Source organism: Carassius auratus, chromosome 19, assembly GCF_003368295.1.
Source record: "Carassius auratus strain Wakin chromosome 19, ASM336829v1, whole genome shotgun sequence".
Lineage (NCBI taxonomy): Eukaryota > Metazoa > Chordata > Actinopteri > Cypriniformes > Cyprinidae > Carassius > Carassius auratus.
This window is the reverse complement of record NC_039261.1, coordinates 23,019,382-23,041,829: the sequence shown is the minus strand read 5'-3', so window position 1 is coordinate 23,041,829 and position 22,448 is coordinate 23,019,382. Positions and strand designations below refer to the sequence as shown.

Below are 22,448 nucleotides of genomic sequence, written 5' to 3'. Positions count from 1 at the left end.
GGACTGTGTCAGCTTTGGGAGTGTTGAGCAAAGCAATCTTCTCCATCTATGCTCCGATCATCACTCCGGACATAGTATTTGACAAAAACATGATTTTCTGTTGCTATCGTTCATTAAACTTAGCCACAAAAACCTTTTTTTAAAGCAGAGGCTTTGTTCAGTCTATGACATATTGCATGTTCGGATATTCATAATACAAAATATTCTGGGAACTGTGAAAATTGTATGAAAATGCTGTCAGTGAATAGAAAAAAACACTAGTAATGAAAGTGTTAATATTTAATCAGTCGGTCTTGATTGATGAAATTGCTTTCCACTGATGTAATGTTTAAACAGAAGGCTAAGTTAAAGTATTAATCTAAGTCATTTTATCATTTGTTTCTAATTTACTTTTATTTGATTACATTACAAGTAGATTATTCAATTTAGATTTCACTTATTGCTTTTAGCATGTGTTGTTAGGAACCCAGATCAACATATAAAAAGGAGGCCAAAGATCGAGGTGAAAGTGATTATATAATGTACTTAATTTCACAGTGTAAGAAATGACTGATAAAGAATACATCTGTAAGAACTTTGCAGCTGTGCAAATGCATTAAATGCAAATAAATCACTAGTGCAGTCACTAGCTGTTCAATATTTATTTATAGAATTCATGTAAATACTAACAAAATATTTATTCCCCTTCTAAGCGAAACTTCACCTTGTTAACAAAAAATGCACCATATATCTCTAAATATATCGCTAAGCATGTTTTGAGAATTAGCTAGTGTTATACATGGTGGAAAAATAATGACTGCTTGTGTGTGTGTGTGTGTGTGTGTGTGTGTGTTTATTACACTTTAACGCACACCATTATAATTAGGCCTACTCCATTTGGAAAAGTGCAAGAAAAATCCCTAAGTGTTGCATATTTGTCAAGCAACTTCAAACCCAGCAATCAAACTGCTGCATCCAAGTGTCTTTCACCCACTAAGTCTTGCTAATAAATGTTGTTTCTCGATCTGTATCGATTTATGTTCTTCTTTGTTTTGGTGAGAAAATGAAGTTGAACCAGTGAAGCGTTAATAGGCTGCTGCTGCTTTCTACCGAAGGCAGAGATGCTTCCTCAATTCACAGCCAATTAGCTGAGCTGTTGTTAGCCATAGCTGACTTTGTTTGGTCATATAAGAGATGGAACAACAGCACATAAATATAAATATAAAATATGGATTCTCTTCAGACTAAATGAATAATAATGCTAATGAAAACAGGATGAAAAATGGCTGTATTGTTTCCTTCCCTTTTTGAGCAAATTCTGTCATAATAATAAACAGAATGTGTTTCTTTCTTTAATAGAAGGAAGTATTTAGCAGAATGTGCAGGTATATCTATATCTATCTATCCATCTTGCTGTTTTTATTTTTAATCAAATTAATGAGGAGTTGGTGAGACTTTCTTTAGTCTTTATAACAGTGGTCTACAATTGAAAATGAAAAAAAAACTTGTTTGCTCTATTCTTTCTCTTGTTAAGTTACAGTATTATAGCGATGCATGAGGAACAAACCATAATTTAAGCTATTATTTGAATGTATTTCTCTGCATCATAGCTCTTGAACAGCTTTTGTGTTTTTATTTTGTGCTTTTGTCAGCTTTTATGCAGCTTATTCAACCCTGGCACTGTGAGTCATGAGATAAACGTGACATCAAAATCTTATTTAAATGTGCATATCCTTCAATTCTTATTACGTTCCACCAAAATAAAAAATCATATAGGTTTGGATGCATAAATGATTCAACTATTGCTTAAGGTTTATTATAGAGGAACTCACGCTCTCCAGGTAACTTCGGTGGGTGCTGGATTGGCATCAGCTTGGCAGGTCAAAACCACATCAGTCCGACCCATATACCAGTTACTGTCGTAGCCTTCTATTGTCACAGTGGGTGGATCTAGAGAGAAAGAGAGAGAGACATCCATCTGTAAATCCTGCACTGAAAGCACAGTTCAGAGGCTGGTTATCTGTGTTCATGGGTGGGGAGAGAAGAAGATACAGCTCTGCTGCCCTGTAAACTCTCAAAGTGCTTCGACACGCTGGAGAAATGCAAGAGGTGAGGATGTTCCAAACAGGGACGCTTATAAAAGGAAACGGTGAAGTTGCAAATCTCTGACATCCTCAAACATTCCAGCTCAGCAATGCGAACACAGACACCTCAAACACTCTGTAAATAGCCTCATAAAAAAAAAAAATTGTGAACAATGTGTTGAAGCTGACATGTGAGGCAGAGATGCTTAAATGCATTTTTTGATGAAGGTGGAGGGAGAATGATACGGGAGGATTATGAGTTCACGTGTGTGTCACTGAGAACTTCTTCAAAGGATTAGTTCGGCCAGAAATTACAATTCTATCCTTGTTCACTCACTTTCGTGTCGTTCCAAAATAGTATGACGTTCATTCTTGTGAGAAACTTTACAAGAGAAGTTTTGAATAATCTGCTGGTGTGCTTTTCTTTTCAGTTACAGTACAACGAGTGCGAACTGAAGCTTTCAAGCTATAAAAAGGACACAACAGCAGCATAAAAGTCTTGAGAAGTCACACGGTAGCACGGTGAGTAACGGAGGAAGATCTGAGTCGATTATTGATTGATAATCTTCCCCTCCAGTGAAGTACTAACCGGCAGGACAGGATCACTGAGAGAGTGAAAGAGATCACAAACCAATCATTCAGACCAGGGCTGTGCTCCTAAAAGCACTGCGGATCGTAAAAACTACTGGCACCAGGTTTATGAGCGCTTACTAAAACTTAACATTTTTACTTAAACTAAATACATTTTAACTTAAAATTATAACAGAATAAAACATTGAAAAAAATAAACTTTCAATTTATATTTACATTAGTTGAACCTGACATACTACAATAACTAAAATAAATAAAGTAATAATAAAAATGACAAAAAATATAAAACTTTGAAAACAGAATATAAAAATAAAAACAGTTATTGATAAAAACAATTATCAAAACTTTGCAATTGAAAGTGGAAAATATATGCATTTATAAATTAAACTAATTCAAAATAATAATAATTAACAGTAAAGATTAATTGAAATGAAACATAAAAAAATTAAAAACTTACAATTTAATTTATTTGCATTAATGTACTATACTACTATTGATGTACTACAATGACTAAAAAATAATACAAATTCATAAAAATCATAAATAAATTTACAAACAAGCAAAAAAATGTAAAAATGTAAAAAAAAAAAAAAAAAAAACAGCAGCAATTATTAATACAAAAATATATACTATTAATTATTAAAACTTTACATTCAAAAATGAAAACAAATAAAAATAAAACATTTACAATTAATAAAAACTAACAGTATCTCAATTATACTGAGAGAACAGCAGTGGTCTCTACAATCTACTTTGCTTGAAATGATTTTGGGAAAGGCAGCAGTGATTTATGAACTGGATCAAAGTCAAATGGAAAGATCTCATTCAAAATGTTTATTATTCATTGCTACTTATCTTTATTTTGCTATTTTAGAGCTTGACAGCCCTAAAAGGCCCCTATTTTTATTATACTGAAAAGACCAGCCAGGGTTTTCTTCAGAAAGTCACTCTTTGTGTTCCACAGAAGCAAGCATGGATTTAGACTGACTTTCTTTAATAACTACTCCTCGCAGTGTGTGTGTGTGTGTGAATCTTACACTGCACCACCAGCTTCAGTGGGAAGGAATTGGGTTCGTTCTGCGTCCTCTGGTTCACCACGCAGGTGATTTCTTTCCCGTTTTCAGCCGGGGTCGGGATCATCCGATACTCGCTCTTCACGGTGACCGTCCCGTCGCTCTCGGGCACTGCAGTGTCATTATAGCGGCCAGCAACGCCTGTGCTCCAGGAGATTGTGGCCTCTGGTTTTCCTTGGGCAGCTTCACATCTGGCCACGACCACCTCAGAAGAGCCGGCCTGCACCGGGACAGCGGTGGCAGAGTTTTTGGGTCTGGCTGATGGAGGAAAAAAAATCAAAGCTTTACCACAATGCTTTGCTTTTCAACAGTCTTTTCTTTTTCTTTTGAAATCAATCAAGTGGGCCTTGAGTTAAAAGACACACAGCAAAGCTGCTCAGTACTCACGCCTGTTATTGGCTTCTATTAATGGAATAATATACAGTCAGCATTATTGGAAAAAAACACATTGACAGGATGTTTTAAACATTCTACAGAGCCACTTATTACACAGCTACTTCAAAAGTAAATGGACATGAAATATTGATGGATTACTGGAGAAGAAAGAGCACAGAGTGATACGAGAGGCAGGAAACTAGCACACTTATGAAGGAAACCAGATGCCTGGGACAATCTGGGACGCTCATTATACCAAAATATTTTAATCACAGAACCGAGTAGAATCTTTTCATGAGACTTAACGAAAATGAACTAAATTTCATAAAACAACTGGAGAAAAACCCCCAGCTGAATTGAAATGAAATAAGACACTATACGTGCCATTTTTATCACTAAGAATTGTTATATAGCAGTGCATATAAATAACATGATCAAATATCAGTGACGGGTTATTCATTCATTCATTCTTACACACACACACACACACACACACACACACACACTCTCTCTCTAACTTCTGAAGAAGCATGTCCAAACAGAGTTTAAAGCAAGAGTTACCGATCAACTTAAAGAGAGAGGTCTGAGTTAATGTGTTACTTTGTGTACTCGGGAGTAAACTGTGAAAGACAAACAGAGCGAGCCGCTTGAACACAGCCAACACTGATAAACACTGACCTGTCTCTGATGATAGCATTAGCTTGGTCATTCAAATGATGAATCAGGCTAATAGGCGACATTAGTGTTAAAGCAGACAGCAGAAGCACTACTGTGAGTAAAGCTAATGTAGTTTAGCCCAGCTCTCTGTCTGCGCACTCCTAACATTTCAGTCTGAACATCAACCTTAAGGTTTGTCCTCCATTAGATTTTTTGTTGTTAATATTAAAGTTGCAATGATTGTAAATATTGCTTTGGTTTTAATGCGCTTATTATTTGGCCATTAGGTTTCCTAAAGACTGTGCCAGTAGGCTAATTTCACGCTCCCTGCTCATATCAAGACTCACGAGCGTAGGAGCAGAGCTATTTTAAGAGCATCTCTGATTTGAACCTCATCGGCATTAATAGCAATCGTAAAGTTTGATTCATTTCCACAAATCAGTTCTTTTTCTTCAAATTACTCTGATTCAGTGATTAGTTTGAGTCATCATTTATCATTTTACATGCTTCCATATCACTATTGTTATTACTGTGATCATGATTTCTGCTTAGCATAATCGTTTGCCATATTGGCCTGCTGGTTAATTATCCTGAACACTTTTCATTGCATTTTGTACTGGTAACAAGCTTCCAGAAGCTTTCATGGTTGCAGTTGGCAAATTTTAAGAGTTCGAATCCCACAATCAATAAACAATGGATCAAATACGAGACGTCCTATTTTAATGTGCACATTAAATTAATTTGGATTTGATAAACATAAAAAGAAATGCAAGTAAAATTCTCCTTTAAATGTAACTTTTTTCTACTTTCTGTGAATCATAGTAAAAATGTTTGACAGTCATTATTTTTCTTTGCCCATAAAAAACAGAACACATTGTTAATGTAGGGAAACAAATTAAAGCTGCATTAAACTTTTATTGTTATGATGCTCGAAAACAATACATTTTCTGCCAAGTGGTTTACGTAATCCTCCCAACCTGGCACCCATGCGTTTGTGCTCTCTCTGCAATACTAAAAAAAAACACCAGCAAACATGCTAGCTGCAGTTTAGCCATCTCTACTGACATAAAAAAGCAATACAGACAGGTTTTGACACCGCTGTTTACACCTAAATCTAAAAGCAAACTATGCATGTTGATGTTTTCTTGATTTGTGCTTATATGAAAGTGCAATAATTCTGATTTCATGTAAAAAACTACAATTTAAAAGGCAATTAAATATTTGAGGAAACTAACCCCGATCAATGGTTTAGCCACTATCTGCAGCCCTAGAGGCGGGTCTATAATTAAACAAGTGTGTTCCTTACCCAGCATGATAAGAGAGGTAGTCCCCTGCTCGTTTCCACTGGGGTAAGTGGCGTACTCGCAGATGTACTTGCCAGCATCAGCCATCTTCAGTTTGCTGATCTTAATGGAGGGGTTCTCCAGGGAGCCCTGAGTGAACGATACTCGGCCCTCAAAGTCTTTATTAGGGAAACTGGCTCCATACATAGGGTGGTACACAGCAATGTTGTGCCTATCACCCTCCACACGCTCAAACATCCACGAAACCTGCAAATCAGAAAGAAAGAGGAAATCAATCCACGCACGGCATTGGTTTTACATGCAGCATCCTGCGATCCACTAAACTAGATTGATGAAGGAAACACTGCACAACTATTGGGCCTGTGCTGAACTGTCACTATTACTTACATTTGTTCAACAACTACAGGTTGCAAATCATTCGTTTTCATCTAAGCCCTGAATTCTGTAGCTGAGATCTCTGTATATTTAAATGTAACCCAAGTATCTTAATCAAGCAGATGGATTCTATTCATAACTGCTGATAACCTTGAAATCATCAGTTTAGAAATAGTATAATCAAGTATAATCAAACTCACTGCCTTGTGCAACAGTATATTAAGCCATCATCTTTTTGGTAGAATGTGACAATGAAGACTGAAAATTCAGCTTTGCATTACATGCATAAAAATTGATGTTAAAATATATTCAAACAGAGTACAGTTGTTTCTACTGTATTTCTGACCAAATTACTGCAGCCTTGATGAGCACAAGAGACTTTTAAGATTCTTAAAACCCCAAACCTTTGAATATTTCATAAACCCAAACGTATTCATATACCAAAAAAAGGAATTTCTGAGACTTGGACCTAATCAAGAAAGTCTGGTCTCACCTGTGTGAGTTTGGTGGTTCCACTGTCGATGAACTGACAGCGCAGATTGACAGATCCATTAGGATACGCAGTGACTTCTGGTTCCACTCGAACGCGCTGACTCCAGACTGCTGCAAAAGAGGACAGAGGGAGACATTAGAACAGCCTGGTATCACAGCCTCCATCAAAATTACTCAAATGAAACCCAGACGTCAGGCTAATACCAAACACACCAAAGTGAGTGGCGTTATATTCCTGGGCCTGAGCTTCCTCTGGGAAACAGAGCAGTCTCAGACTGATTAGAGCGCAGTGGCTTCATATCTGTCGACTGAATGTGCAGACTGTCTCAGCATGAGACTTATCCTGCTTTGATTGCCCATAATTAAAGAAGAAGAAAAAGCACAACTTTGAGCTCCCTCATCAACGCAGCATCAATCTACACGAGCACGGATATGGATCAGAGTTGGGCTGAACAAATGCATCTGGATGAGAAGCATTATTAAAATCAATATGAAACGTTTTACTCCCACAATGCAACATTCCCAAGTGAAACAGGATATTCGAGGAAACTTGTAGGATTGCACTTGATTCAATATCTGATATAATTAATTGATGATAATAAGACCAGGAACATGTATTAACCCAGTAAAGCCTGAAATAAGTCCGATTTTTTTTAATGGAATGGTTTGTTGAAGCTTAACAAAAAGATAATTGTAAACAAAAATTGAATTTTTTGTTATTTTATGGTCCAATTCTTGCTATTAACAAACCATTAACTATGATTTTGCCTCAATAAACTCCCAATTTGCTGCTTATTAATAGTTAGTAAGGTAGTTTTTAAGTTTTGGTTTGGGGTAAAATTAGGAATGTAGAATATGGTCATGCAGAATAAGTGCTTTATAAGTACTAATAAACAACTTATATGTTAAAAATAGACATGCTAACAAGCAACTACGTAATAGAGAGAATTGGCCACTAAAATAAAGTTTTACCAAAAATAGTATAATTGATACATCAGGCTTTAGTATGACATTGCATAAAAATGCAATTTGGTGCATCTGCTCATAGTTATTGGCCCAAAAATGATAGCTTTAATGTAAAATTAAACAATGTATGCAAGGAAAGTCGTAAACCTAAGTTGCACCTAAGTGTTCATCTTGAAATATTACTAACAACATAAAAGTTATTATGTTTACCTCATAAAAATCAGTAAAGATTTTACTACATATACCCTTGACTATCTTTCTCCTTTTTGGGGGGATAAAAGACTCATTTAGATCTCTATTATGTGTTCAAGGCCTCATTTTAGTCTGAAAGGAATCTTAATTGTTTTTGCTTGTGTGCGATATAATTAGTGGAAACTTTCTCAGCATCAGCGCCAAACACATCTCTCAGCACATAACAGATGGATTCTGCAAACTGAAAATTACATTACACACTTCACTTGGACGTAATTAAGTGCATAAATAACTAAAAAAAAATCATCAAAATAATGTTTATGCTGCTTTTAAAACTGTATCTCGTCCTTGAACAAAACATTCAAGTGATCATTATATTATAACAGGAGGTTAAAGCCTAGAAAATAAAATACCTCTACATTTATTAGTGCTACAAAAACAAACCTGTGATACTATATCTGTTCACACTGATGATAAATGCCAACTGCATTGCGGTGCAAATCATGACGCTTTCAAAGAAATACTTCCTCTTTTGAAAACGTTGATCCCAAACAGTGATCTTTGTGTCAGCACAGCATTCGCTTATGCAAGGCCACAAAGTTCTTCAAAACTCACTCGCTTGCTTTCTGCTTTCACATTTTCTCACTCAGCCATACACAAAGGCAGGGTAAAATAAACAATCTGTGCTTTGGCTGGGCTCCTCGGCCGACTCCAGCGAGCTCCTGCGGAGACAGAAGCGAGAGTCCTCCAGCTCAGAGCTCCAGGAGTCAAAGGCCAGCGAGCAGCATGAGAGCTGCTCCATATATACTGATGGAATAAGGAATGGCTCAGTGCTCAAACACACACACACACATTCACGAAACAGCTGCTCTTGACAAGCTACAGATGCATCAGCATGCTCAAACACTCCAAACACAGACCTCAAATTGCATGCACCCCGGAGAGGATTAAATCCATCAAATGAAGGGTTGCAGCAACATAAAATCATACATAAACAGAGCTTGATTCGGTCATAGAAATGCATACCCTCGAATACAAAGGCATTGTCCTCTTACGCTTCACCACAATGAAAAGATCTAACTCTGTTTATGTTCCACAAAGGCATTAAATCGATTTGACCTCAGGATGGCAAGCCTCCTATAAATCAGATCTAGTAGCCAACACTGACTGAAGAGTATGTGACACACTGTAGAGGATGCCAAATACTTATACTGCACACTAATGTGTGTGTACTAAATGTGGTCACCGTGATTTTGCCAAGTAAGACATGGTCCTGGATCAACATCTTTTGATGATCCTAGATCAACATTACTGTCCAAAAATAGACTTAACCCAATCCCTACCCCTAAACCTAACCCTACCCATAATTCATTCCTAAAATCAGTTGGAAATGATAGCTGACTAATAAGGGTGTATAAGCACCTGTAAGCCTAAAACAGGTATTTCCTGAAAAGTTATATCTCAATTCTGATTGGTTGATAGGAATGTTGTTCCAGAATTGACAGGATGTTGTTCCAGGAACATGTTGTACTTCGTGAAATCACGCTCACCATTAAAAAGTACCGGAGGCTCTATGACACAAGCTTGATTTCAATGCATGATTGTGTCAAAATGCAATTTATATTGCAACTTAAAAACACATCAAAAGTGCAGGTATTGATCATTAACTTGGGAGATCATTGAAATGGAAGCGTTATGCGTTTTGGCCACTCATTTACGTTTGAAAATGGGTTTCAAAGTGAAAGTTTTCTAAAATAATAGCATTATTGTGTCCTTGTCAACTACAAAAATGCAAATTTGGGAACTGAATAAGCAAAAATGTTAATTTTTAAAACTTGTGTGTTCCTAAAGTATAGACTGACTGAACAAGTTTCTTCATAAAGTGGCATCGCCAACTAGTGGCCTGGCATGATTTTTTGCAGATCTGTGTGAACAGGCAATTGTTTTGACAACACTGTCATCTCTACATGTGAACATTTTCCAAAATGCAAAAGGTTTGTTAAGTCATCATTGTGGTACAAACATATTTTTAGTGAGGCTATAGTGCTGTATTTCATTTTTATCAAGTCAACACTGTCAACTGCCAACACAGTGCAACAGTTAGAAGAAAATCTTGCTGGGCCAGTAGGTAGCTACTGACATGTTTATTACTAGCTCAATTACCTGAATAACACCACATGTGGTTTAAAGGCACAGATTCGTCTATACACGCCCCATTAAGCTTTCTGATGATGTTTATATTTGTCACAATAATGCACACATTTACAAAGCACAAAATCGAGCTTACACATATTTTTTTTAAAAATGCATTCATGTACAATAACTTTGCATCAAAAAAAATTACTTTTAAATATGTATTCCATTAGAAAATTGCTATTTTAAATGCTAATATCCTGTTTCACAATAATATTTTCACTACATTTTTGATCACAAATGCAGTTTTGGTTAGGAGACAAGAGAATGACTATTTGATATGACGTGTAAAAATTAATTTTAAAAAAAGGAAAAGGAAAAATATAGTATGTTATTACGTGTTTTGTGTCAGAATAATTATTTACTATTTTTATATACATTCACGTCCATCTAAACCTTCTTAATAGAAATCTCGGTCAACAAGTATTGCTCGTTATTTCTATTTGACAAACAATGTTCGACTAATGCATCTATTGTGGGTATTTACATTTCATCTCCATTTAAGGTGTCAATCACACAAGGATGGAAGTATTTAAACGAGTTTCCCATATCACTGTGTGCTCGATGCATGTCCGTGTCCAGGGCTTCAGTGTCAGGAAGTGTGTGTTTTCATTATACCAGGAACAGCATGTGACTCAGTCTAGCAGAATTCTCCCTGAAGGTACACAATGGCCTGTCAGACCAGCTCCACAGAATAAGAAACAGAAGCACAAAGCATTTATTCACTCACCTCGCACAGCTTGCTCTTCTTTTGCTTTCTTCTATCTCAGGCTCATAACTCTATTTCCCTCTCTCTCTTCCTCCATACACATCAACAAATGAGTCATAGAGTGGTGTGTAGTTGTACGATGCTTTAGTCATTCGTTTTTCATGGGGTCAGTGAAAGAACGCCATGGATTTCAGAACGAAAGAAAGAAAGAGAAAAGGAGAACAACGCGGTGAAGAGCGAACATGGATCAGCTCTTGTCTCATTTGCATGCGTACACAGCATGCTCTACAGCCTCTCTTTGTGTTCAAGTGTTTCGCTTCATATTCCTGTGCTGATCTACTATTTGCACTGGTTTTAATACCTCTGAAACAGTCGCCCGTCTGCGTGCTGCTGATACGCTTTACTTAAGGATGAAAAATGAACACAAGCAGGCCAGCAACAGGCTCTTCAATAAGACACAAACACATTTAAGGGGAACAAGCAATTTCACAAAAGAACATAAGCTTGCTTTATGTACTCAATGCAAAGCCCATCTGTGCTTATGTAGAATAACGTGTGATGATGACCTCATTAATATATACATATATATGCACCGCAGGGAAGATTCTGCCATAGGGCATCAACTATTTACACTAACTAATGTTTATTGAGAGCTATACATGTAGGTGTAACCTTAAAGGACAATTTAGTCTTTATGTCACTATTTACACACCCTCAAGACATTACATACAACTATCTTTGCTCGTTGGGGGTTTTGCACACTATCATTGTAATTACATTTAAAAAAAAGAAGAAACCAATGTGGAATGAAGCCATCTAACTTCAAAAAGCACCACTAAAGGATCATTACAGTGGTCCATATGACGACTGCATTTGCAGAGTTGATAATATTGTAAATCTAACACGGTGTGTGTGTATATATATATATATATATATATATATATATATATATATATATATATATATATATATATATATATATGGAGTATATCAGTAGTATGGAGTATTCATTATCAATTCTCCATATATATTCCATATTTGCATAACTTTCGAGTGTGTTTCAGCTGGTAAATACCTCCATTGGTCCGTGGCGATTACATCATAGTTAAGTGTGCTCTGGAGCTCCACCTTCACTAATGTGGAAATCCATCCGTTGAGGTCAGATGTCTATGAGTAAGTATTTATTCTGTGTAATTCTAACTGAAAGCAACGCTGAAACTAGGAATATATGACAATGCTATATAAATAAACATGGCGTGATTTTACTGGAATCCTGAATTGTTTTAATCAGATCATTTCTTAAAGGATAGTTCACCCAAAAATAGAATTTGTGTCACAATTTACTTGCATGTCAACAGTCTGAAAAATCTTGGTAACCAAACAGTTGACAATTTTCAAGACTGTCAGTGATAACTGGCATATGATTCCCATCCGTTCCTCTTACAAAGTTACTGTATCACTTGAATGATTTGAAACAGTGCTTTTTTATTTTGGTTTTATGGTGCATTTTAGAAGCTTCAGTCTCCACTGGATTCACCGGTATGATCTTCAGAATGTCTTCTTTTGAGTTCCACAAAAGGAACTCATGAACTTTTTACATTTGGAAAAACACACACACATATTGGAGGTTTGAGCTATCAAAGCAAAGCAATATTACCTTGAATATAAAGTGTCTTCATTTACAACAGAAATAATTTAACGGACAAGGACAAAACACCCAGAATGTGTCTGTTTTTAAATACTTCTTTCATTATCAACATCTACTCTCAGCAAGCCTCAGCTTTTCCTCTCGCAGACCTCCTTTTCTCGTGAAAAGAGTCATGTGAGCCTCAGGTCAGGTGCTTTACTAACCACATATGACAAACTAACCACATTTAAAGGGAAGAAGCTGTTTACCAAAATACCATTAGCTTGCTCTATGCTGTCAATGAAAAGATCAGAGATGTTATTTCTAAAATAACATATCCAACTACCATAATATATGATTGTAATTTATACAAAAATACATTAATGACTAAAGATGAATATTAATACCCTGTACTGCAATATTGCCTATTTTCACATTTAAAAAAAACCTGCAAATAACAGAGGGTCAAGTGTTTTTTTTAATAATAATAATAAAAAAGAACAAATGGATAAAATAAAACTTTCTGTATCTTTTGTTGGTCAAAAGTATTAATTTGCAAGACAGCTTAACACATTATCAGCTTCCTCACATTATCAACAACTTCAATTTTTCGACCTGATGTCCTTCTCTGTATCTACACACGTCACATGATGCCGTATGCGAGACAGGGATGTGCCGACTTGAACCTCTGAGGGTCGAGCCGAGCAGTTTCTGAGGGAGGTAAATATTTGTAGAGAAGTACTCGTCAGCCCTTGAGTCCGTTCCATGCGTGTATGTGTGAAAGTCTCAAAGATGCTAACAGATGCTTAGGATTGAGGAAGCCAGCTACATAATAATTAGAGAGAGAGCGACATAATGGCATGCAGCCGCACGCTATTTGGAATTTCACAAGGAAGTGTTATTTTCCCGCCCTCTGAGTGACCGTTATAAGTTTGAATCTCTGATGAAGCCTCTCAGTTATTATAATGAATCCGATAAAAAGAGATTTCTTAAAAGGACACGCAGTTATTTTCTACGCATTAAAAGCATTTCACTTTTGAAAAATGTATTAATGACTAATAAACAAGCTCTATTCCAATAACCCTCTGATACTAGTCCTATTTGCTTGTGGAATAAAAAATTGTGGCTCACAGAAAACGCATCTAAAACATACATTACCATTCAAAAGTGTCTTTAAAAAAATAAAAATACTGCTCAAACTTTCATACAACATTGCAATTATTGTGATGCATCATTCATAATCCATCATAAGACTAAAACTACAATATCAACACATAATAGCATGATATAAACCAAAAAATACTGCATGCACCACAAATATTTACCCCTTTAACAATATTTATATTCTAAAATTTAGATCGTATTAAACAAAACAAAGCCAGCATCCAGATAATAAAACTTGATTTTAAAACCTCCTCCACATTCAGAGCCTCCGCATTTAAAATCATTTTATGCAATCAGATAGCATTTAAACGCATTAAAAATGCATTTACTTGCACTGTATAAAATAAACACACATAAAAAGTGTACAAAAGCTAAAGGCCAAAAGAAACGCACTTGCACAAACACTTGCATAAAGCAAAAACCACCAATGAGCTGTAACAATGTACTGTGGTTCATTTAATAGTCCATAGATTCCAACCAATGTTTAAACCAAACCTATGGCATACATGGGAATACAAGTACAGTGCTTTAGGAAGGAAATGAAAAATAATGACTGGATCCTGAGCCGTCAGTCGCCTACGTGTACAGTATGCGAGGTGAGATACTTTCCAACAGTTCTGAGGTAAATCATAAGCTTTAATCTCCGGACGGCCCGGAGGTGGAAAAGGTCACTGTGCAAGCAGAAGGGAAGAGGACACGAGGCTCTAACTTACACCACTCCAGTCTGAAGGCAGGCTGTGATGGGAAAGCAGTGAGCTGAGCTTGTTATAACCCGGGTGTGAAGACGCACGCATACCCACTCATGAACCGAATGACCTCCGCGTTCCCTGCAGGCGCGACGACGCTATCTATGCCATAATAAAGAAGACCTTGAATGTGTGTGTGCCGATCACCGCACAGTGCGCACACACACATCCACCTCTCTCGATCCATTAGCTGTGCCGGTTGTGTGATTGGAGCAAAATGGCCAGAGAGAGGAATTATGTATAGGTGGCCTGGGTTCACTTATCTACATTCCTCATTTCTCCCTCGCTAGTGCTTTTCTTTTTATTCTATTTATTTCGACCATCCTTCACAGCTCTGAAGTTCTCACTGTGCTTAATGTGAAATGGTGAAAAATTCCTCTGCTCATCCTTACTCCCTCGACTGTCTCTCACTACCTAGTAATCTTCTATCCTTTATAAGTCTGTTTGCATGTCTCTCACACACACACACACACACCCTATCACACATACACCTGGGGACACACCCTCATCCAGACATGAAACACTAGCTCGGAGTGTGTGCACACACAGCCTAAAGCTGTTCGCCTCACCCTGTTTCCTCTCAGACATCAAGCAGATCTTTTCTCCTTCTTGATCACATCTCCTGCATCCTTATTTTCCTCCCTCCCGTCCCCTTTTTCAAGGTCACCTTGCGTTTTCCTCTCAAGCATCCCTCCATCTTTCATCTCTGTCTTTGCTCTATTCGTATGCCTGTCTACCTGCATCTCTGTCCTGCATCTCAATTTCTCGATTCTTTTCACTTTCACTTCACTTTCGGGTTCATTCTTTTATCTTCTGTTAGGTTTGCTCCTTTCATCCTCAGCTTGGCTAGCCCGTCTCTCTCAAACAGGAAGTCTGCCATTAGGCTTCCATACAGCTAAGTGGCACACGGTTCTACTCTCATCTCCTCCTCCTCCTCCCATGATATCTAGTTTTTCTACACTTTAACATGGTTCCAAAACCAAGTTAGCTACTTTCATAAGTGACTACCTTAGTAAACCACAAGAGCCCAGGAGACTTAACCATTTATTCCTATAGAGAGCAGCAGTCAGGTTCCTAAAGTAAAAATCCCATTGTTTTTTTTCTTTGGGGAATTTATTTTTAACAATAACTTCTAATCCATTGAAGGCAGACCATCTATGAGCCATTAGGTTGTTGTTAATGGTAACTGCTTTTGTTAAAGCCATAAGTCCACATTATTTCAAATTTCTAAACAATTATATTTAATAGGTGAAATTACTGGTGAGAAACTACATTACCCACGATTCTGCAAGAAATTTCCTCCAATAAAGTTCATACACACTCAAACTATTTAAATATTTGTGTTTAAACTAAATGTTTCTATATGCAAAAATCAACATCTTCAATGCAGTTGTTTTATATTTATTGGATGTTTTTAATTCGATTGTCATTCACAATGCATTATGGGATTGTAGTTCTTTGTAGTCTTTCTCTTGAAAACATGAGAAAACTGTTATGTACACAGTCTTGCACATTTGTGTTTTTATCTGATTTTATAATGTTTGTAATGTCATGATTCACTTCATATCTAGTTGGTTTGGTTCATATCTTTTAACTCTTTAAACAAAGACTTAAGAACCAACATCCCTGAAAAAGAGAATGGCACTGTTGTCCTCTAGAGTTTGAGGATAACGTTGTAAACACTTCAGTACTCGAATAGCAAACTGTTTCCTACAGAAAAACTGAAAATCCATTACAGTGCACACAAATATAGGCTCAAATAGGTAATAGATTAAACTATTTTATAGATACTTAGGTACTGAATGACATTGAGTAAAATCAACGTTCCTCTCAAGTCGTCCATCATATTTTTCACTTAGCTTGTCGCATTGTATACCAGGATTGCCTGATCTGTGAAGGATACCCTTGACAAAAAAACACATTAAACAGCCTAATTTTGAGATGGTCTCCTAGTTGGGCCAAACTGGACAACCAGCTGTTCTCTTAGCTGAAAAGTGTCCAAACCCCATCTAAAACCAGCCAACAAACCAGTTTGACCAGGCTTGGAGACCATCTAAGCCCAATCACGACTGGTTAAAGATGTTTCTCAGCAGGGACATGCAACACCGATTTAGTTTTTGCCCAAAAGACGGTGTCCTAGAAGGCTAAGCAATTCCTCTCATGACTGGAGCACAACTGTGATGCCTTCAAATGCTCAGCTCACTGGGTTTTCCTCTCGTGTTCCCACTGAAGAATCAACAAGCATCACATGCACACAGCATTTAAAGTAACATCAGATTTATTTTCTATAAACCGTTTCATGCATATTTGTTTGTATTCACGCCAACTGTCTTCCCACAGTGCATTTGTGTGAATAATCTAAAGTGCGTGTTTTGTTATGAGAGGTTATGTGTTTGTCTACTGGAAGTGTCTGGGGTGCACTAGATTATGGCTGTTTTTGTGTGTGTATGCATGCGATAGACTCTACAGTCTGCCATCCTCCTGAGAGGAACGCCAAACAGCAGCAACAGCAGTCACGGCCCCATCTTTTTTCCCCAGGAGATGGTGTTCATATGTGTGTGTGTCTGTCTGTTTTCGTGCACATGTGCGGCAGGGGCCCATTACTTCATTCCTTAGCGAGAGTGCCTGAAATGGAGACAAAAAGCCCTCCTGCCTTTATTACTACATGATAAATGCTCCTCTCATATAGAGACGTATGCGTACTCCTGCTGCTCACAAAAACAATCACGCACACACATATACAAACCCTGGATGCGGTCTTTACACTCACGCCACATGAATTATTTCCTATAACCCTCATGCAGCTTGTTTTCTTCGAGCTTGCATGCATTCGTCCACTTATTCTACACATTCTCACGGCTGTTTTCAGCACAAAAAGCAAAGGCTGGCCAAGCAACCCTATTCTACATGTGAGCCATGTATTATTGATATGACTGTTTGAAAGAGGGGAGGCACAGCTCTCTTATTAAATTATTGACAGGCAACATTTATGCTGCCAGCACCTGACCCGAGGAGATAGTGATGAGAGGAGAGATTGTAAAACAGACATAGAGAAGACAATAATGTCTGTTTTTAGGACCAGTAAGATTCAAAATGCACAATATAATAAAAAATTTTATATATCAACTGGGTCCAAAATGAACAAATGCCAAATACCCACTCAGAGAAAAAATGGCTCTGCCAAATAAAATGTTCTTGCCAGTTGGCTGGTTTAACTTTATTGGGAACTGCAAGATGCTACATGACTGAAATAGAAGTGTTATTAAAAAAAATTATAAATGACTGTCTCTGATGTAAGAGATGTGCACAATTAAAGAGAAATCTACAAAATCATGAAAAATCTATTATAAAACACAAATACTATAAAATACACCCAACATATAAAAAATCTATAAAATCGATCACAAATACATACCCCCTTTTTTATTTCCTTTTTTTTACCCCTTCATCAATTTTCCATATTTTGTTGCTGCCTTATTTTAAACAGCTTTAAGTTACTGTTTTCAAACAACAATCTACCATTTTACAGTTTTCATATTATTGAATAATAGTATTGACTGAAAAAAAAGTCATCTGTAAAGTAGAGCTGTACATTTGTAAAGTTTACCAGCCATTAAACATGTGGCTAAACATTTCATTTTGGGCCTTGCACAGATGATAGACTTCACCCATAACATGAACCCATTAAGGACACTGATGGACGAAAGAATCAAGAGAGTTGGACATGGGTGACAGAGAAGAGCAAAGAGGTGGGTAAGAGGCAACGAAAGGACTGAAGGAGCCAGAAAGACAGATAAAGAAGAATTGAGGACGTTATGTAGAAGGTAGAAGGGGGAAGAGAAGGAACAGACTGAAAGGTAAGAGAGAGAGAGGAACAGCAGGAGATGGCAAGGGAGCTAAAGAATGAGGTGAAAGGGCTGGAACAGAAAGAGATTTCAGAGCTGAGGTGGAGGAATTACAGGGCATGAGAGCAGGAGGGAAAGATAATAAAAGAATAAAGATGCAGGTGAAATGAGAAAAGGGGGAGGGAGGGAGTGAGAGAGAGAGAAATGGATGCAGAGGTGAGGGGAGAGCCAGTCTGCAAAAGGTGAACAGGTGGAGGAGAGAAAACCTGAAAAAGAGGAAGAGAGCATGCCAAGGGAGAAGAGAAGATGAACAGAGTGAGAGCAAGTATTCAGAAGCATTAGAGATGATAAATATCCGCATTATATATACAGATTCTATATATATAAAACTATTATATTATTAGATTATATAAAATTTGATTTCACTGTCTTTAACCCTTTAAGAACATTCTCCATAGAAATGGGCCGGACTGAAGAGCTCTTTTCCCTTAAGAGCACATGTTAGATTGAGTGGCTGTGAGCACATAATGATAACAGACCCCGAGCGGTGCGCGTTCATGCATCAAAATGAGCCGCTAAAGTACATTACTAGAAAAAAGTTTGAACAACCTTTAAAAATGCTACTTAGCAATGCATAATAACCTAATTATGCTTGATGTCTCCATCTTTCATATCGTACGTGATGCCTTTCCTCACTTGTAGCATGAGAAATTACAGAATCATATATCCTTGTGAAAACGGATATCGGTGCATCTCTGAAAACGGAGGTTTGATTGTGGAGGAGAGTGAAGGAACAACCGCTCATCTGCATGACAAAGATGAGAATAAGAATAAAGACGAGAGGGAAAGAGAGATAAACAGTGTGCAGGTGGGCACACGTATATGTGAACGCCGCGCTTCCTCCATCTGGATGCCGCGTCGTCAGGGGCCTCGAGGCGCTGGATGCCGAGGCTCATTTGAGTGCCATTAGAGGCAGCCGGTCGTACACTTACACTAACAATGAACACGGAGAATGAGGGTGAGAGCGGAGGGGAGGAGAGAGCACTTAAAGAAATGGAAAGAGACGGGAATTGTTATAGCATATTTACTCGCCGTCATCAATTCTCTCTCCTCATTAGCCCGGCACAGGTCTGATCACTTTGTTAGAATTGATTCAGAACGGGTGAAGTTGTTCGCCCGCCGCTCTGTCTAAAAGAGACGACAGTGTACAATTACCTTACAAGCATGTAAACAAGCCACACGAGGCCAGGCGCCACGCTCTTGTGGGGTCCGACTGTGTCTGATATGTGCGTGTGTGTGTTTGGACAAATGTATTCCCTCTGCAGCGGGAGCGAGGCATTGATTTTCCCATATTACCACACGTCAGGGCCACAAAGAAAGCCACCGCCACCGTAATTACAGCATGCCAGCTGCAAATTCCCCAGACCAGTGCGCTCGCTTCCATATCCCTCTTTCAAAGACTTCAATTCCCAGAATTCCCTAGTAGATTCAGACGAGAGGAGTGAGAAGTAATTGCTTAAAGGATTAACTCTGTCAGAAATCTAAAAAGAGTTATTTCATACGAAACCTGATTGACCTTCTGTGAAACACAAAATGAGATTAAAAAGGAAAAAAATGCAGGTCATTATTTTCCATGCAGTTACAATGAAGGAAGACTGAGGCTTTAAAGACTCAAAAAGGACTCATAAAAATCATAAAAGAGTCTATATGGCTCGTATGCAATTATACCCAACCATGAAGTCATTCAATAGCTTTGATTGAACTTGTGAATTTAAGGCATTATTCACTCTCCCCAAGCGAGCTGTTAATCACTGTGACTGAATCATTGACTAAATGAATCAGTTTAGAAGAGTGAGAAGTCATGTGCTTAAAGGATTATTCATGCTTTACTTGTTTATCTGTCAAGTCAAACCCCTACAACCTTATGTGAAACACCAAATAGGATATTTTAACACTGGCCACCAATTTCCATGCAATTACAATAAATCAAAAAGCAACAAGCAAAAATAGTAGTCCACATTACTTGCACACTACTGTATATATTGCATATCTTCTAAAACCATACAATTGCTCTGTGTAATAAACAGGCAAAAATTGTATTCATTCATTGGAAATACTCCTGTGAAACTCTGTGCCTGGTTCATTAAGTCAGTGAATGGAATCCAAGAACCGAATCAGTTTGATTCACTGAATAAATCTTTCAGATCAGTTCTCTGAACTGGATCAAATGTTTCTCTAAAAATATACAAAACATCCTTTTCTTTACAAGTCAGATTCACAAATGTCTGTTCCTCACAAATGAATCATGTGATTTCAAAACACACTGGGGGAAAATGTATCTAAAGGACTTTTTGGTTAGGCTAAAAAGTAAAATTGTAATATTTAAGTATAATAATCATCTTCAGAGAAACTCCTGGCTGGTTCATTATGTCAGTGAGTTGAAATCAAGAACCAAATCAGTTCAATTCACTAAATGAACCATTCAGATCGGTTTTCTGAACCGGATCAAAGGATTTTTTTAAAAACATAAAAAATATATTTTTCTTCAGAAATGTCTGTTTCTCACAAATGAATTGTATGACTTTAAAATACCTTAAAAATTACAGGAACCACTTTTATGGTTAACCCAAACTTGAAATCGTTATTAACCAATAATCGTCACCTCCAGTGACACTTCAGTTCATTAAGTCAGTGAGTTAAACTCAAAAACCGAAATAGTTCAATTCACTAAATGAATCATCATTCAGTTTTGTGACCTGGACCAAATTACTTTTTATATATATATATATATATATATATATATATATATATATATATATATATATAATAAAGCACACAATAAAGTAAGGCACGAGAGTGAGCAAACACTTTTAATGTGAACTTCCTTTAATCGGGGTGAATGAAAACTGGAGAGGGGGAAGCAAAACACATACAGTAGGCCTATGTGGGTTAGGATTAGCAGTGCGGTCTTCTGGGACTTTCTCCCGCTGAATCAAAGGTTAATCGCATTATGGGTAAACTGCATAATAGAAAACCTCACCACAGTAAATACGAGAGGGTCACAGGCGCGGGTGTAAACGAGAATGAATCGGGATGTTTAGAAGGACGTGGGCGCATTGGGGGCGAGTCGAGTGAGTGAAGATTATTCAAGGCGCGCTCGATCATCTGCGCGTGACTCGACTCAAGTGGCCAGCCGTGCGCGGGAATCAATTAACGGACACCTGTGTGTGCTACAGTAAGGCAAGCTCCCACGAGAGCGGCTCTGAATCATAAAAGATCTCTCCATACAGAAGCCCCAGCGAGCCACTTGCACAAACTTAGACACAAGCACACATTCCCCAGAGCACTGCTGTCGACAGCGTTCATCACATTACCGGAAAGCCCTAAATCACATTAGAACCGGAGTGTAGCCTCGGAGCTAACCGCTAGCGCTGATCTCTGCTAGGAGACAGCCTGGCAAAAACCAACTTTGAGAGGCAATGGCAGCTGGCAGCTCCTGTCGGTGATCTCATATTTATAGGAAATTCCCACTGTAGGTTTACGAGCTCGCACTGTGGTAAAACTCCCGGCTGATTAGCCCCTAAATAAGAGCAGGTTGTTACTAAGTGCACACTTCAGTGAGCGCGCGCCCGAGAATAATGGAGGTTAACGAGTGAGCAGAAAAAGCGCGCGGGAATAGACACTAGTGAAAGTAATCAGGACGATCTGATACTGAGACAGTCGTATTCGTGCTTTCCATTCAATAACCGTGGAAGAGGTGAAGCATGTTTGCAACACTCCATGAAGGAGAATAGCAAAGACTTTTAACTTCAAGTCTGGACTTCAGTGCTACTTATTAAAGACGAGAACAGCCCGCTTAGACAAGAAGAGAATGTTTAAAGCACGTGAAATGAAGCTACATGTGATAAAAGTTCAGCAGGAATCCAAAACATTTTATGGGTACCATATTTCTCATGATCATTTACAAGATAATTTACAAGCTGAAAACTGTACACAGATCTGAGTCTGGTCTAATTGATTTATTTCATTTATTTATTAATACATCATGAATTATTGTATATCATCCATAAGAGGAA

At 37.6% G+C, this 22,448-nt stretch overlaps 1 protein-coding gene across 1 annotated transcript in view; it reads right to left on the bottom strand.

The window, feature by feature from the left end:
* LOC113119856 (nectin-2-like) overlaps positions 1-22,448 on the bottom strand; it is a 77,912-nt gene that overhangs the window by 15,744 nt on the left and 39,720 nt on the right. Inside the window, exons 2-5 of the mRNA XM_026289555.1 lie at positions 6,932-7,041; positions 6,066-6,309; positions 3,692-3,985; positions 1,812-1,929 (exon numbers count right to left, since the gene is read on the bottom strand). Coding sequence (XP_026145340.1) covers positions 1,812-1,929; positions 3,692-3,985; positions 6,066-6,309; positions 6,932-7,041 — 766 coding nt within the window. The remainder of the gene's footprint in view (positions 1-1,811; positions 1,930-3,691; positions 3,986-6,065; positions 6,310-6,931; positions 7,042-22,448) is intronic.